The following is a 17,775-nucleotide window of genomic DNA, read 5'->3' as shown; positions in this document are numbered from 1 at the left end:
GTTACTGAAGTTCACCAGTCCCTCAGGGTCCTGTTGGCACTCCACCTTCATGAAGGCCTACTTCCGGCCCATATTCCCTTAAGGCTCACTACGGCCACTCTTGGCCTTTCTTCTTCCAACAAGGTTTATCTCCTAAGGATCAGGGCCATGTCAAGTTCACTACATGAGTAAAATTTCTGCCTAGAGCACTGGAAAGGGCAGAAGAGGCATTAGGTAGACTAATGGAGAATCAAGTGAATGAAAAAGTCAGCCTGATACTCTGCCACCAAGACCATTCTGATCCCCAGCTAAATCACCAGGGACTGGTAATGACACAAGTTTACTTGAAATGTGTTTCCCAGAGGCAGGGCGCAATTGATTGTGAAGATTTTGTTTTTCAGAGTGTGATTGACCTGGCAAGGACCCTTTTGAGGGACGAATCACAAAAGGGTTAAAATCATAACCCTTTAATTCCAAAGTGGGAAAATTCCTACCCTGGGTCAGTATGTTGCCCAACACAACATAATCACTTCCCCAAAGCAAGCAAACACACTCCTTGTATGTAGCATCATTTTTCTCTTCTTAACACATCTTCTGGCAATCATTTAGGATTCTATTTCTAGAAGTTTAGGACACGAAATTATATACTTTCAAAATATATGTATACTTTCTTTTTTTTTTTTTTTAAATTTTTTTTTTAATATTTATTTTCTACTTTTCGGCGGATACAACATCTTTCTTTGTATGTGGTGCTGAGGATCGAACCCGGGCCGCACGCATGCCAGGCGAGCGCGCTACTGCTTGAGCCACATCCCCAGCCCTATGTATACTTTCTTATGTATCTTTCTGAGTTAGCAAGGAAAAATGTTATCAGAATTTTCACATTCAATTAGAAAGGGTGGTTTGAGCAATAAGTTGGTGGATTTTTAGTTCTCTAAAAAACTGAAAAAAACTAGGATGAGGAAGTTGAAAATTTTCACATATATATGCAGGCATATATACATATACACACACACACACACATATATATATATATATCGTATATATACAAATAGGAAAAAAGTAACGTATGTTTATATTTTCTAAAATTTCTACAAAATTTCACTTAAAAGAAGTTTCCTAGGTATTATTTCCTGAGGCAGTAAAAGCAAAGAAGCTAAATTTTTTTGAGTTCTTAAATTATTCCAGTGTTTCATTTATGAGTTACTGGTGTCTCAGGCAAATTAATCTGGATAAAGAGAGGTATAATAGCTTTTTTTTTTTTTTTTTTTTTTTTTGCAGGGGTCAGGGGTATTGGGTATTGAACTCAGGGGCACTAAACCCCTGAGCCAAAACCCCAGCCCTATTTTGTATTTTATTTAGAAACAGGGTCTCACTGAGTTATTTAGCACCTTGCTTTTGCTGAGGCTGGCTTTGAACTCAACATCCTCCTGCCTCAGTCTCATGAGCCGCTGTTATTACACGTGTGTGCCACCAAGCCTGGCTCTAATATTTTTTTTTTTTTTTGGTTACCGGAGATTGAACCCAAGGCACTCAACCACTGAGCCACATCCCTAGCCCTTTTCTGTCTAACAGCCTTTTTTTTAAATTTTTATTTTTTTAGTTGTAGATGGACACAATATCTTTATTTCATCTATCTATTTTTTTAATGTGGTGTTGAGGGTTGAACCCAGTGCCTCAGACATGTGAGGCAAGCACCCTACCACTGAGCCACAACCCCAGCCCATTGCCTTTTAATATTATCTTACAGTGGGAAACTAAATTCATTGGAGAATAAAGAAAAATGTCCTGAGGAATTTGCTCATCAGTATCCTGTTAACATCCAAATATCATATCACTATTCTTCCCAGAACTGTCAAGAACTGTGAATGATTAGAGTCTCTTAGCATCCAAGCTTGCTTTATAAACCAGGGGCCACCGAGGTGTAAAATGAGGTCCCAGTGGGCTGTAGACAAGAGGTAGAAAGCAAGGTTCCCTCCCTTCTTATAACTTTCTACTTGGTGTCCCCTCTGGCTCAGTGGCTGGGGAGAGGTGACATCTACTAGCCTTTTCAAGATGCCCATGGCCTCTTACCTGTCATGCTGCCAGGTACCATGATGAATGTGAATAATCCCCACATCAGCAAGCTTGGTTCCATCTTCCTGGCACTTGGGACCAACTCGGACAGTAAAGAGGAAGTGATTCTCTCCAGTGGGTCGGGTTGCCTGTCAGCAGCTTTCTCACATGGTGCTGGGAGGGTGCCTGAGCAAAGACTCATTCCTCTCGACCTGTCATCTTTGCTGGTCCAGCCAGTCTCTATTACAGCCAGGAGTTGCTCTCTTTAAGTATCAGACTGGTGTGTTCAGCCAGGAAATTGTGCTACCACTCTGTTCTCTGATCTCAAATATAGAAAGTGGCTTTTTTTTTTTTTTGATGACAACAGAGTTTGTGGTAATTTTCAAACCAGGGTTTTTTTCAAGTTCAATTGCTGGGAGGTGTGGGCTGAGGTTGGTGAGAAGGATCAGGCTTCATTTATGAATCTTTCTTCAGCTTCACCTATAAAAGGAAAGGGAGATTCCCCTGCTGTTAAAGGAGGGGTGAGCAAGCACTTCTTGGCAGTGGTCTCATCTACTGTTTTGAAAACTAAGGCCCCCCCTAGCCCTTACTTTGCAGGCAGGGGCCCCAGGGGATGGAGGGGCAATCACAGGAGAGCAGGGAAAGGCAGCCTTCACCATAGACGGGCATTTCCTAAAGTAGTCCAACCCTGAGTCTTTTTCAAAAGTCTAGCAGGCATTGGGGCTGGATCTTCAATATTCAGATCATGGAAAAGTAAGCAGTGGACTAATACTCAGAATTAATGAATAACCTCCTATGGCATATAATGGGTACCAGCCATAATCATTTCAACGTGGTGTCCAGGGTTCTTCAAAGTATGTTGTGGTTTTATAAGATATTTTGCCTTCAGATTTGTCTTTCTCTTAAAGGATCCTACTAGAAGTGATCTTAGCTTCTAAACTTTGGATTTTTTTTTTTAATTTGATCTTGCTTATTTATCAGAGCTCTGTTGTAGTTTTCATGATATGGTTGACTGTTTTGTGACCTAGGAATCTGTTCCCCTTGCCTATCATCTAGTTACAGTAAAAGATAATTTCTAGAGTATTAGAAAGCCAGGAAAGAAGGCATTGATAAAAGGAAGACCACCTGGGAAACAAAGGAATTCATGGTTGCAAGAGGGATTATCTCTGCCCATAACATTCCCTCAGAGACAAGACTTGGCATGGGGAATATTGGCCAAATTGTATTATATTGTGTGCATGTACAAATATGTAACAAAAAATTCCATCATTATGTACAACTATAATGCACAAAAAATATAAAAAGATAAAAATAAAAAGAGACTTGGCAGTCAGAAAATGAACTGAGTGGTTTCCAAGATAAGTATCATAGTTTACAAGTTTAAAAAAAGTGAACTGTTTTCTTTCTGGGAATGGGGTGCTTATAAAAATGTGACAATATTCTCTTTTCAAAAGATTCCATGGGCTGGGATTGTGGCTCAGTGGCAGAGTGCTTGCCTCGCATGTATGAAGCACCGGATTCAATCCTCAGCTCCACATATAAATGAATAAATAGATAGATAGATAAAGGTATTGTGTCCATCTACAACTAAAAAATTAAAAAATAATAAGAAAAGATTCTAGACCAAGCATAATTTCATTACTAGGAGTATTTGCCACTGTGCAGGTGAATGTTTGGACTATAATTCCTATTATCTCCAGGGTCTGTCCCAGTTATTAAGATAAGAATTTTTGCTAGCAATAACTACTATCATGTAATTTTGAAAAAAATTACTAAAAATTGAAAAAATAACACAATTAACTTTCCACCTAGACTGTTTGAAAGTAGTTGCCAATATTTTGTTCCATCACTCCTAAATACTTCAACATGGGTTCCTACAAACAAGGATATTCTTCAGAATCAAGACAACACAACCATCAAAATCAGGAAATAGCACTGATGTGCTACTACATCACTCAGTTCTTGTAGTTAGGTTTCTCTAGTGTTTCAGCCATGTCCTTTGTTGCAAAAAGATTCAGTTCTGAATCACCAATTGCATATAGCTGGCATGCGTCTTTAACAATTTCTTTGTGTTTTCTTGACTCTTATGACCCTGACATTTTTAAGAATCATAGGCAAATTATTTTATAGGATATCCCAAAATTTGGGTTAGCTCTTTGTTTCTTCCTCACTGGATTCAGGTTAAGCCTCTCTGGCAGAGATAACACTAAATCCATGCTTGTCTTCTTGCATCCTTTTATCTCATCACCCATAATGTTCACTTTGACCACTTGATTATTTGGTGTGTTCTGGGTTTAAAATTACTCTTTTCTCCTTTGTAATAAACAAGCATTTTGTGAAATGATGTAAATATCCCATTATATGTCAGACTTTCACTTTGTTCGTATTTATTTATATCCACATGGATTCATGCTCTTCTATTTCATTCATTGGGTTATACTTAATTACTCTCACTTATTTTAATGCTCAATTTATCTCTTATTTGTCCTTTGGGAGTCAATTCAAGCTGGTTTCTCTTTCTTTTTGACATGTCCCTGTTATTCTTTGAGTGCTTCCTTGCTTTGGGTGCATGGAAAGATTTTTCAGGTCCATTTTGTGTGTTCTCTGTCCCAGCCCTGGGAGTCAGCCATTTTTCTTTTTCCAACATGTTCTGGTACCTTTCAAAGAACTCTTTTTGGAAACCAAGCTCTGGGCATTGGATGTGTTCATTACTATAGGGGCAGCAACCACTCCTGGACTCTCCCTGTGGCTGGGAATTTGTGTATGTCCAAACATGCACACAGACATTCACCTTTATGTCTATATTTACTTCTGTATTTATCTATAGAAGCTAAAATCCATGAATTCACACTGATACTTCCCAACACCCTCATTCCAATCTGACACCATAGGGTTGGATTTTTCAGTTTCTCCTTTTCTCCATGTATAACTCTCTTCCTTGACAGTTGGCTTCTGCTCTCCCTGGCATTTACTGCTATGCTCAATCCCTTTGTCTTCCCAATCTCATCTCTACACCAGCTCCTCTCCCACATGGGTTTCCTCTTATCCCTTCTCAGGTTTTGATTCCCTATGTTTGGTCAACTCCCAGACTCTGAAGGAATGGCCTCCTCACCTGGTCAGGGCCTGTTGCCCCTTGCCAGGCTAGCCACCTGCCCCCACATAGATGTCCTTCTGATCCTGTTTGGGTGCTGAATCCCTGTGTTGGGATGCCCCTGTTGAAAATGACCTCCTCAGCTGGTTTGGGCTCTGATTCCCTTACCTGACGGGCCTTATGCATTTATCCTGCTCACCCCACTTGGCTGTGCTAGCCCCTGTCTCTGTGGACTTCCTCTCACCCTCATCAGTTTCTGATGAACCCAGGAAGCTACTCCTTGTGGGGTACTGTCTTCACTCTGCATGGAGCCTGGCTGCACACTCTAGACCGTCTCCCCATGCAGACCCCTCCCTCCTACCCCTCTTCAGGCTGTTGACACCCTACTCTGAGTTACGTCCACCAGAATATCACAGAAGTCCCCTGGCTACATTCTGTTTGAAGTTTTAGGACTGAATTGTTCAGAAAAGGGGAGAGAAGGAAAGGCTAGTGACGACCATTCAGGAAGAATGCAGTGAAATGAAAAATGAGGCCAAAATTAAAAATCCAGACAGGCTCAGAGAATCAGCACACATGTTCATTGTAATGAAGAAGTCAACCAACCTGTATGTATGGCCAACAGCTTCTCATGTGTTTTAAATACTTTTTTTACTCTAGTAGGTTTTAGGGATGAGTATTTCTTATTGGAAAGTAATGATCAACTAATATTTTCACTAATACCTTTACTTTTTTAAAAAATCAGTTTCTTTTTCTTCTATTAAGTAAAATTAAATTCAATGCTTTTTATATTAAAATGTTTTTGAGGATCAAAGAAATATGAATCAGCACTTGTAAGTTATACTTTAATTAAATCACAAAAATTAACCACACATATTAATTCATTGCTATATAAAATAATCAAGATGAAACACAGTCTTTTTGCTTTTCGTCAGAATCTTCGTAAATCCCTCCTCATAATAAATAGTCAAGTTACTTTCTTAATAACCAAGTAATAAAATATTAGCTAACTAGATTAAATATATTTAATTTTACATTTTTTATTTTAAAAATGACATACAAACCATTAAAATGAAAATAGTGATTTTGAGGGTATTTTGAATCATATAATTAATTTTTGTGGGTAATTTTTGCTGAGTTAGAACCTCAAATCAGAAGCCACAGTAGACAATCTTGACTTCCTATCCTACAAGGGTATATAGAGGAAAAAAGAAAAACACAAAATTTGCATACTGCTCAAGAAAAATTATCAGTTGATTTACTTTGAAATACCCATTTCTCAATTTTTAAAAAATTACACATTGAATTTTTAAATTTTCATTTTGAAGTAACAGGACTTGTTGCTTGATAAAGAGAGTCCCAGTTGGAAAACCATGTGAAATTTCTTTAGCCACAGAGCCAAGTCAACTATGATTGGATGATATAAATGTTGGGTGTTCATTAAACAGTAATTTTACAAGCAGATGATGAAATTGAAAGTCAATTTACACAATATGGACCAGAGACCAAAAAATAGACAACCACAATACATTATTTAGTGTGATGTAGGCTGCCAGCAGTCCAGAAAAATTGTCCTTTCTCTCTTATTGAACACATGAACAGGATTCATTTCATGGCATCCCACAGCTAAGTGGATTCTTGAAATGGAATTCTTGCCAAGTAACATTAGTGGAAGTGGTGTTTAGCACATCTGTGGAAGTTTAAGTAAGCAAGAAAGACCCAGCTCTACTAGTAAAATATCAGAAAAAATATCCTTAAGTATTATACTGCCTGTAATCATAGAATACTAAATTAATCTTAATGAAAATATTTGTTTAAATCACAAGGCTCCCACAGTTTTTCAAAATAAAAGAGGACCAGCTCCTGGAGCTGAGATGGACTGTTGCAAAACAAATAATCTAGTTGACTTTTAAAGTTTGCACTGTAGTTGAACTCAGTTCTAGTTTATTGACCTTAGGTTTTTTTTGATGCTTCACTGTACTATGCCAAGACCTAAGAGGGAGAGAGAAGAGGAAAAGAAAACAGATCCATTTTGCCATATATTGTACATCATCTCATACTGAAACTACATATCCAGTGGTCACTCAGTATCCGTGGGGGTTTTGTTCCTGAACTCCATGTGGGCACCAAAATCTGCAGGTGCTTAAGTCCCTTATGTAAAATGACATGGCTTCTGCATGTAACTTATGCATATGCTTCCCTACACGTTAAGTCATCTACAAATGACTTATACTACCTAATAATTGGCAAATGCTATGTAAATAGGTGTTGTGCTTCATTGTTTAGGGAATGGAGATAAGCAAAAACAAAAAAACAAACAAACAAAAAACTATGTTTAGGCCAGACACAATTTTTTTCCAAGTATCTTTGATCCACGATTGATTGAATTCATGGATACAGAGTCCACAATATAGAGGATTGACTTTGTATCAGAACTGCTGCCCTCAGCAAGTTTGCGACTGAAATGGGAAGATACTTGGATGGTATTGCTCCTTCCAACAGGCCTCTTGTCATCCTTTCTACTCTATCATAGCACTTGCCACACTGTCTTGTAATACACTATTCAAGTACTTCTTTTTTTCCTTGCTTATAATCTTTTGAGGGGGTATTTAGAACTTCTTTGAGAATATGATGAAATCTTTGGTTTCTTCTCTTTGAAGAAACATGCACATAAACATGTACATAGTCTATAGAAAGTTTCAGAAGTGTCATGGGCACTCTGAACTTTGAGAGTCCCAGGATCTCAGGCTAAAGGTGCCAAATTGTTGGCTTCTAGAGGACAAGCCTATGCTGAATCTATCACCTAACACAGTGAATAACACATGGGGAAGTCTAACACCATGCGTTAAAAAGCATGCACATAAAAATATAACTAGAATATATTTCAGCAATTTCAATTTTTTTTGTGAGCAGATATAAAAGTTTTATTTCAAACCTAGTTGAAGGAAGCAATTTCCAATAAATTCACTTCAAAGATTTTTTTCCTAGTAGAGATTTTTCAGGAAGAAATGATATCTAGATAACATTGATAGATTAGTTTAAAAAAGAAACATTTGGTTAAAGCTAACTAAGTCCCTCACAGGACAGATGGTCAACAGCGCAAGGTGAGTCTCAGTTTATCAGGAAATTGCTCAATTCAGTTAACAGAAATGCTTGGTACTTCCCAGAAGAAACAGCTCATCACATCAGATACCAAATTTCTGACCTAGACTGACTTGTGTTGGGTTAGAGGTGAGTTTCTTTCTAACAGTAAAAGGTGGCCCTAAGGATCATGATAAGAAGAACAGTAGAATTTTAAGAAGGGAAAAGTTACTGAACTGATATCATTAGGAAAGACCTAAGTGCTGTTCTTGAAGGATGGATGTAGCCTTGGTAAGTGGATCTTGAGATAGCGAACGTGGTCTACAGTCAACCGGACGTAGAATTAGGTAGACAGCAGAAGCTAAGGCTAGAAATGTCAGTTTGATTCAGAGGTGAGTGGATCTGGAAGGATAGAGTAAGTTTGGGTTTTATCCACTGAAGATGTCTGAACAGAGTCAGACATAATCCAGGTGATGCCATAATTAGCCTGAGCTGGTGTGGTGTGCAGTGAGGCAGAGGAAATATGTAGGGAAGATAGAGACACAAAGATGATAAGATATTCTCCAGGCAAAAAATAAAAGCAGCCGAATGAGGTGATGCAAATCAGAATGACTTGGAGGCTTCCTGTTGGAATATCTTGCAAAGGCAAAATGTAGTTTTTAATACCTGAATGCGGGGACAAGAGGTGGAGAATGGAAGTTGTGAGCTTTGATGGAGGTAAGGTTCACTGACTTGAGTTAATCAAATGAATTGGTTAAATCCAGGTGCAGGAGGCTGACATTAGGTGAGTGGCAGAAAGGTAATACCTTCTATGGTTGTTCTCTCATCCCCACTTTATGGAAAAGTTCTCCCCCTACCACCAAGGGATTTTATTTGTATGTATGTTTTACATCCCTAGAAAAAGAATCCCAGGAATTTCCCTCCTGTGTGTTTTAGTCTTACTTCTTCGTGGCCCATTGAGGTTGTCAATGCAATGAACCAAACTGACAGGATGGGAGCAGATTATGCTGCCACTTTTCCAAGTCTTGGAGCTTCACCTCAAATCTGGGCTGCTCACTCCACACTTGTTTAACCTGTCTGCAAAGCTCATGACAATTTTCCCAGCTCTGTGATCATCAGTGATTTCAAATTCGCCAGCTTAACCATGCTTCATCATCCCAGTTAGAAACTGGGCAATGACGTTGGAGCATGGCCTGGTAATGACCTGGTGTTTGTCTCTGTTTTTAGCATTATGGATGCTCTTTGAGAGCATCAGCCAGAGTGTTCATGTGCACCCTTCTTGCAGCACAGAAAGAAGGTAGGAAAAGATGTGGAATGGCTCTTGCAGAAGGAAGCTCTGCTTCTGGAGTTTATCCAGACTATCCTTACCCTAAACTTTGATTTCTCAAACTTTCCCCGCGCCACACTACTAAAGAATTCACTTGCAACAGAAACACTTTCTGCCTATCAGGGTTAAGACAGGGGAGGGGAATGGAAAGAATAAGAAGGTAATGGCGAGGTGCTGAGAAATCAATTATATTCTTTCTTTTCCCTTCACTCATGCTCATGGCTTGTCTTTCAACAATGCCTGCTATCCCAAATTTCTGACCCTGAGAAAGGAAGATAAAAGAAATGGGTCCTGAAGGATTAAGTGCAGAAATCAAAACAGGAGGGAAAGGATGGGGTAAGGACGAAAGAAGCGAGCTCAGAGAACAACAGTGGGTTGTTCTCGTGATGGGCACCAGAGTTTGCTTTCTCTGTGAGCTAGAGATAGGAGGGCAGCACGTTTAGTCTGGGACTCCAGGATCTCTCTCTTTGCCTGACTGCTGCTGCTTCCTTGATGGTTTCATTGTTTATTAGCATCTTCACCAGGAACTCCAAGGCAAGAAAAAGCTGAAACTCAGATCAAAGAATTTCAATTCTGTCAAGTAGTCCATCAACAAATATTGACTGAACACCTGCAATTAAACAAAGCATTCTGCTGGGATCTGGGGAGAATTCCAAGAAACTTGAGTCCTGGTCCATGCTCCGAGGATGCTCAGAATCTACTCAAAGAGAAAAGGCTATGGGCCTTGAAAAGGGAATGAACCACTCATTTCTGCAGGGCAGCTCCTCTACCTGGTCAGGCTGCCCTGTGTTACCCAACTGGCACCACACGCAAGCAGCCGCACTCTCTCAGCTCACTCTCCTTTCTCTAGAAGAGCCATGTGCTGAGCTGTGTGGTTTCAGAGCCAAAATTGAGAGAGGAGAGAACCCTTTGGATAATAATGAAGTTTTGCTTTCTTGAAGGGTGGCAGTGAGATGACATAGGTGGTTGTAAAAAGTATATTGTTTACATATTTGATAACTCTTGTTAGGGTTTTTTAAGAGTTGGTTTTACCAGCTAATGGCGTTCCAAGCCTTTCTGTCCTTTATCTCTTAGATATGGACCTGAAATGTACCCATGATTTACTTTTTTCATAGTTCATGGGCTCTCAGTCGCATCATTTAATATTATTCAATGCAATAAACACTAATCGAGGAGGGAACCAGGTTCTCTTCTAGGGTCTGAAAGATGCAAAACCAAAGGGATTCTTGCTCTCAAAAAGCCAACAATGTAACAGAGGTGGTTGGGGAATAGAGAAAGAAAATCCTCCTATTAATTTCAAGTGCAACTGAAAATTTAGTGATACCAAGAGGAGCAAATAAAGAGGAGTAATGCAAGAGGACTTGTAGCATGTGGGCTTCTGATTCTTAGTTGCTGGGTGGCTGGACAATTGTCACCATGATTGCTACGTCCATTGTTGACAGGCTGTGAGAACATGTCATGTTCTCCCCAGTTAGCACTATACAAACAGTTTTCTTTCTCTCAAACTGTGTTGAGAGAACAGGGCTGCTAATTCTGTGAAATGTACAGGTGCATCCTGTTATTGTGGCACTGGGTTGAATTTCTCACTTTGTAATTTCCACCAGATTTTACTAGACAGGGCGCAGGGGTCCTGTGGAAAACCAAAATCCACTATGAATCAAATAACCCTCCTCCACTCAAATGTCTGGTTCCCAAGGAGGACTTGTGAATTGCTCCACCAGTAAAATACTAGGCAAGAACAGTTGGTTTTTATGAATCATAAACTGAATCCTCTGTCCCTAACAATTGAAAGTTGACTTTGCTATCATTTGGTAGCTATGGTACCTGTCAGATCCCTGTCCCCGCTTTCTACTTGAGTACACCCTGTGTTTGCTACATGAATATCAGCCACATCTCCCTCACCTCTTCTGTCGGATTCTCCATCAGGGATGGATAATAATGAAGTTTATTTCTTAAGCCAGCACTGATCAATTACTAATGGCTACTTGATGAAGATTCTGAGGCTCTGTATCAGCTTAGTGGACTGTGGTATTCAGAGGGAGGTGAAATCGTATTTGTGTCACTTAGCTTTCAAACCAGCTTTGCTGACTCAAATGAACCTTCTTATTTTCCTTCATTCTGTATTTCTTCCATTCTTTTTCTAAAACTTAAGAGTCTTAGGAGTGTTTGTAATAACTTTGACATTAAGCCCAATTTCCTAAACCTGCTATTTAAGATTCTTCATGATCTTCCCTAGTCTTCCTTTTTCTCCTTCTTGCTGTCTTTGCTACAAAACAAAATTAAACTCTTCATTACTCCCCCTACATAGGCTCCTCCTCTTTTTGTGTGTCTGTGGAATCCACAAACCCACAGTTCAATCTCTCTTAAGGTCCTACTCAAAGTCTACCTCCTGAAAAAGGTCTCATCTTCCATCTGAAGGCACTCTTCTCTGAGCTGTTCCCTTATCCACATCTCATAAATGTTGAAAACAATCACTATTGTGGGTAAAGCACTTGCTATGTGGCAGGTACCATGCCCAGCTGATCAGGTGTGTGATCTCGCTGACTTCTCATAGAAGTCCCATGAGGAAGATGTGCTATCACAATTTCCACTTTACAAATGAAGATTCTGAATCTCCTGGTGGTTATCAGTGCCCATACTCATGAAATTCAGTAGTGTCATGTCTAAGTGCCCAGGTCTATTGAACCCTTAAACATGCAACTATAGCCTTAATCTCGTGGCATCTGCCAATTTATGACCTCATTGTAGATCTCTGGAGACACATCTGATCTCTCCAACTAGACTTGATGTGTCTTTTTAAAAAAAATAGTGTTTCTAAGTCATCTTTTTATTCCTAGTGCTGTTGCAGGGTCCAGACCATGATAGATACTCAGTAAGTAGCCTTTGAATAAATGATTGTATGAATAAATTTCAGGAGCTCTGGTGTGGGGAGACATGAGGAAGCAGGAATCGGCTTTAATGGTTTCTACTTTACAGTGAAGTGTCATATGTGACTTTAGAGTCCACAATTGGGTTGTGTATTGCAAAGGATTTGACTGAAATCCCGAGTGTCAGTGGATAGGACAGCCAGAGGCTCAACTGTGAATCTAAGGAATCATTGGCCTGCTGAGGAAAAGTCTTGATTTCGATAGCACAATGGGTTCTCTTTAACTCTTTAACTCTGGACCCTCCTCCCCTTCAGAGCAGACGGATCTCCAGAAACAGAGCTGAGCAGCCATGTCTCCTGAACATGTAGGACAGGGAGGTGGGTGATACGGCAGCTTGACATTAAACAGGAAAAGAGGAGGAGGCCATGTTGGGGGTGTAATGAAGCAGAATTTTGTTTTTTAGCAAAGACAGCAAAAAAGAAGAAAAAGAAAGACAATGTTAAAGGGAGAGGCTAGGGCAGATGATGAAGAATCTTAAATATCAGGCTTAGGAATTTGGGCTTAATGTCAACCGCTTGGCTATTCTGAGCAACTTTGATCCCCCATAAAAACTCAGTTTCCTCCCTTGTTTTTTCCATGTCTAATGTCAGAGCTTGAGAAAACAAATAAAACGGTCACTTTCTGGGTAGTGAGGACAGAGAATGGTCTCATAAAACGGGGGTAAGGTTTTTTTTTCACATGACACCTGAAGTGTTAACAGAACAAGGGACCAACCTCCTATCAGAAGGTTGAAGAATCCAGAAGTGACATTAGCAGGTAGTTCAATTCATGGAATCCAAATATCTGTTTCATCAGCCCTGGCCAGATGGGGTATTAACAATACCTAGGATTGATGAAATTCATTTTTTTTCTGAGAAGTCGAAAACTTTTTGGTTGAGTTACTTTGTTTTTTCATGCCCCAACCCACTATGAAATGTTCTGTTTCTTGCTTGATAGATGAAGAGATTGAGTTTTGTTGAGCCTATGCTATTTTCATCCATGGTAGAGACAGGGCAAATTTCTAACTGTCTCATCTAAGTGTCTCTTTTTTTTTTTTAGGAAAACAAAAACAAAACCTCTCTCTCTCCCATCATGACCCTCCTTTCCCCACATTGGTTATAGGTCTGCTTGTACCTACAGGTCCTCGTTTTTCTGCTGAGCTCTCTGGTGCCCGGTGATCTCTACTGTTTATTTAGTGCCTACTATGTGCCAGGCACACAATAAGCACCATCATTATAGTGAGAACAAATCAGACAAAATCCTTGCTGTTATTAGGGCACTTCAGTGGGGTAAGGCATACAGACAATAAGCAAATAAACAAAAATACAGTGTAATATTCCACCATAATAAGTGTTACAAAGAAAAGTAATGCAGGTAAATAAAGCTTGCCAGGGATGGAATGGAAAGAATGCCCTTTTAGGTGGAGAAGTCTGAAAAAGCCTCTCTGAGAGGATGACATTGGGTGGAGACCTGGAAGAAATGAAGGAGCAAACCAAGTCACTATTTGGGGGATGAGCTCCTCTGAGCCAGGAGTGCCACTGATGTCCCATGAACAGCAAGCAGACTGGTTTGACTAGATGAGCCTGGGGCACAGGGAAGAGATAGATGCAGGTTGGGAAAGGAGGCAGAGGCTGGATCATTGAAGCATTTTTGTTAGCTCAGAGGTTTGGGATTTTATTCTGCGTTGGTGGGAAGCTACTGGAGCAGAGAAGTAAAGTGCTCAGGTTACACCACTTGTCCAGTGAGTCAACAGTGGCACAGCCTGAGGCCACAGCAGGAAAGATGGTGAGCAGCAGCCACTTGGGGGCATTTTAAGTAGATCCCACAGAACTTGCTTCATGGGCACATGTGGGGAGTGGCATGAGGAAAATAGAATAATCAAATCCCACTCAAATGTTTGACTTGACTCCTCAGCCAAGGATGTTGCTGGTTACTGAGATGGAGATGAATAGCATCTGGTTCCGGATTATGAGGAGAAGGTGGAACAAAGAGCCCTGTTCTGGCCATGGTAGTTGGCATCTAAGTGGAGATATTGTGAAGGTACTCAATCACAATATTTAAAAGTTGTGCTCAAAAAAAAAAAAAAAAGAAAGAAGAAAGAAAGAAAGCAGAGAAAATAAGCAGGAACTGAAAGATGTTATGAGAGACTAGTGAGGTTTTTTTTAAAAATAAACTATTTTTAGAGCAGTTTAGGTGCACAGAACACTTGAGCAGAAGGTACAAAGATTTCCCATATATCTCTTGCTTCCACACGTGCTCAGCCTCCTCCATGAGTGGCACATTTATTATAATTGATGAACTAACACTGACACATAATTATGTTTCTTAAAGTTGCAAATGTTGGTAGGAAAGATTTGTGGTGAGAAGGAGCATTGCCACATACTAGATACATCTGGGGAATGCTGGGTCATTGTCATGTGGCTGATTCTTAGAATTCCCTGGGGAACCTTGACAGCACTTTTATGTCAAGGATCAGCACCTGGAGTTTCAGATTCAGTCTATTCAGTCTATGTGGCTTGCGGCATCAGCAGGTTTTGAAAGACTCTCAGATAATTTTAAATAGTAGTCTTGGTTGACTACTTTCATGGCTTGAAAGGTAACTGAGGTTTGAGATTAAGAGTGTGAGAGGAGAAGCATATGGTTTTAATTTTTCAGGATAATCATCTCAAAAATTAAATAAACCATCTCAAAGACTGTCTTAAAGAAATGTAGTTGGACTTGACAGAAAGCCACTCCAAGGAGAGAGAAAGGGCATATTTATGGAAATATACAGCAGAGTCCAAGGAAAGCTAAAGACCTGGGTCTCAAGTCATGGGCCAAGGGAGTCTGGGGGACTTTGCAGGAAAGTATAGGTTGTTGATTTAATGAACCAACATTAGGTGACTCTGCCCATGACTCTCAGCCTTTTTCTCAGTTCACATTTTCAATGAACAGGTATCTGGCCATCGACAACCAATGAACTGAATTTCCATTCCTGACAGTCACCTGTGCCAGGGGCCTCGCTCACACATACATTGTGGCTATAGGAATCCAGTATATGTTTTGGGGGTGCAGTTCTCAAAGACAGTGAGTCTGGGTTGAGCAGGCATGCAAAAGAGAATAAGACTAACCTAAAAACGTAAAACGAAGAACATGGATTAAAAGAATGAAGTGATTAGAATATGTAGCACTACCAATAACTCTTCATTCTGCATACAGTGAAAAATTTTACAGCAATTTCATAATCTCAAGTGTCTTTAAGTGCGCTTCTTTAAAAATGCCTTCCTGGCAGTCACTTATTTTAAACAGAGAAAATTCAAACTCATTGGAAGAATTAAAACTACTACAAAATTAATAGATGAATACATACATCAAAACCCCATCAGCCATCACGGTTTAGATGGTTTCTGTCTGGCATTACTTGTTCCCCTGTTTGTTTACACACACTTCTTCATTCCAGGCCCACCATCATGAGATATAGGGACCTTATGCTTTTGAAGAAATGAGACATTCACACACATAACCTGCTAAGCACTGTGGCAATGATGTCAAGGACGTTTATAAGAAAATAAGGGAAACTGATCCAATCCCACTTGGTGAAGAGCAAAAGCAAGTCACAGGACTGGAATTTACTATTCAGTTAAAGTTTATTGGGATAAATTAAAGTTGCTTAGCTCTTTGGATGATGAAGTGGGAAGCAGAGGGTCAAGAATGAAGCTGGCATCATCCATTTTCTTGTAAACTTTTCTATGAAATGCTGTAGGTCTTAATAAAGACTATGTCCAGGGGCCAGGGTTTTGGCTCAGTAGTATGGCACTTACTTAGCATGTGTGAGGCACTGGGTTCAATCCCCGGAATAAAAAAAGAATGAATAAATAAATAAATAGGAATTATGTTCATCTACAACTAAAAAATATTTAAAAATAAAAAAAGACCATTTCCAGTAAATGCCTTTGATACGAGTGCCTTCTGATTGATAATGATGGTGATGACCAGGCCAGTATCACCCTGGATGTCCTGTCCCATCTTTAGGCCAATGCTAAGCCTTCCTACATGGTGTTGTATGCCAATTACTTAATCTAGATAGTTTCAAATATTTTTAAGCAAAAAATCTTCCCTCCTCTTTTTCTATCATGGCTGGTTCACTGGATGAAGAATGCAGAAACAGCTGCATGAAGATCAACTGATAAGCACTTAAAATTAGAATATAGCACTGAGAGGGAAAGTCCAATTTGAAAAAGCAGGCTTGTCAGGACAGGAGAAGGTATACAACAGCATGTCAAGAAGACTTACATGTGCATGAAAACTTATCACCCTAAGAATAGTAGCAGTCACAAAATACTTGGCTGAAAGATCAAAACCATGTTCTTAACATAATCCATTCTGGATGAAGAAATATCTTTTGGAAATTTCATTACTAAAAATGTTTAATGAGCTAAATAGTGCAATCCTCTATCGACATTTATCCTTTGAAGTTTTATTCTCAGACTTTAGACTGCATCAGAATCATCAAGAGAGCTAATTAAGGGGCTGGGATGTGGCTCAAGCGGTAGCGCGCTCGCCTGGCATGCGTGCGGCCCGGGTTCGATCCTCAGCACCACATACAAACAAAGATGTTGTGTCCGCCAAATACTAAAAAATAAATATTAAAAAAATTCTCTCTCTCTCTACCTCTATCTCTCTCACTCTCTCTTTAAAAAAAAAAAAAAAAAAAAAAAAAGAGAGCTAATTAAAACACTAATGAATAGGCTCCATCCCCATGGTCTCTGGTTCCCTAGGTCTGACATTTGTTAGACCAGAGAATTGGCACTTCTAATGAGTTCTTGGGTAATGTTGATGAGGCTGCTTAGTCTAAAGAACCACACTGTGAGAACATTTGCTCTATGTAATTGTAACTGAGAAGCCAAAACTGGGTGAAGGGTAAAGTATCAGAAATTTAGGGAAGATTGGCCATCTGTTGTCTAAGAACTTCTGTAATGTACATTCTAAGAATTTTTTTTTATAACCACGAAAAGTCTAGAAGTTGTCAGATGCATACATTTACTTTTAGAAAAGAATACTGCAAACACTCACGCAAAGGCAGGGAAATTAGGGGGCAGAAGACTTGGAGAGGAAAGATGTTATGAGGAAGCTGGGAAGCAAATACATTTAATTTCTGATGGTGTATTTCTAAGCAATGATGCCAGTGAGAAGAAAAACAGGATTGAATGGGGAATTCTAGAGAACTGGGACTTCAGAAGTCTAAGATACAAGAAGAAAACCCAACAAGTGTGATTATAAGATGCAGCATGGGTCTGTAGAATTGTAGAATAATGCTAACGTCCACATTGAGCTGATTTGAAAGAAACAAGAGAAGCACA

General features: G+C 39.6%; 1 protein-coding gene and 1 pseudogene across 1 annotated transcript in view; both read right to left on the bottom strand.

Annotated features, from left to right (window-relative positions):
- Nucleotides 1-2,330, bottom strand: part of Il2ra (interleukin 2 receptor subunit alpha) — a 44,442-nt gene extending 42,112 nt beyond the window's left edge. The window contains exon 1 of the mRNA XM_046442384.2: nt 2,053-2,330. Coding sequence (XP_046298340.1) covers nt 2,053-2,236 — 184 coding nt within the window. The 5' untranslated portion in view covers nt 2,237-2,330. The remainder of the gene's footprint in view (nt 1-2,052) is intronic.
- Nucleotides 2,331-9,097: 6,767 nt separating this feature from the next.
- Nucleotides 9,098-9,471, bottom strand: LOC124091384 (small ribosomal subunit protein uS8-like; annotated as a pseudogene).
- Nucleotides 9,472-17,775: the final 8,304 nt, after the last annotated feature.

This window comes from Marmota monax, unplaced genomic scaffold (genome assembly GCF_021218885.2).
Source record: "Marmota monax isolate L192 unplaced genomic scaffold, Marmota_monax_Labrador192_F-V1.1 WCK01_AAM20220418_F8-fsc00072, whole genome shotgun sequence".
NCBI classification, from domain to species: Eukaryota; Metazoa; Chordata; class Mammalia; order Rodentia; family Sciuridae; genus Marmota; species Marmota monax.
Note: the sequence above shows the minus strand (reverse complement) of the source record. Positions and strands in the feature narration are given on the sequence as shown.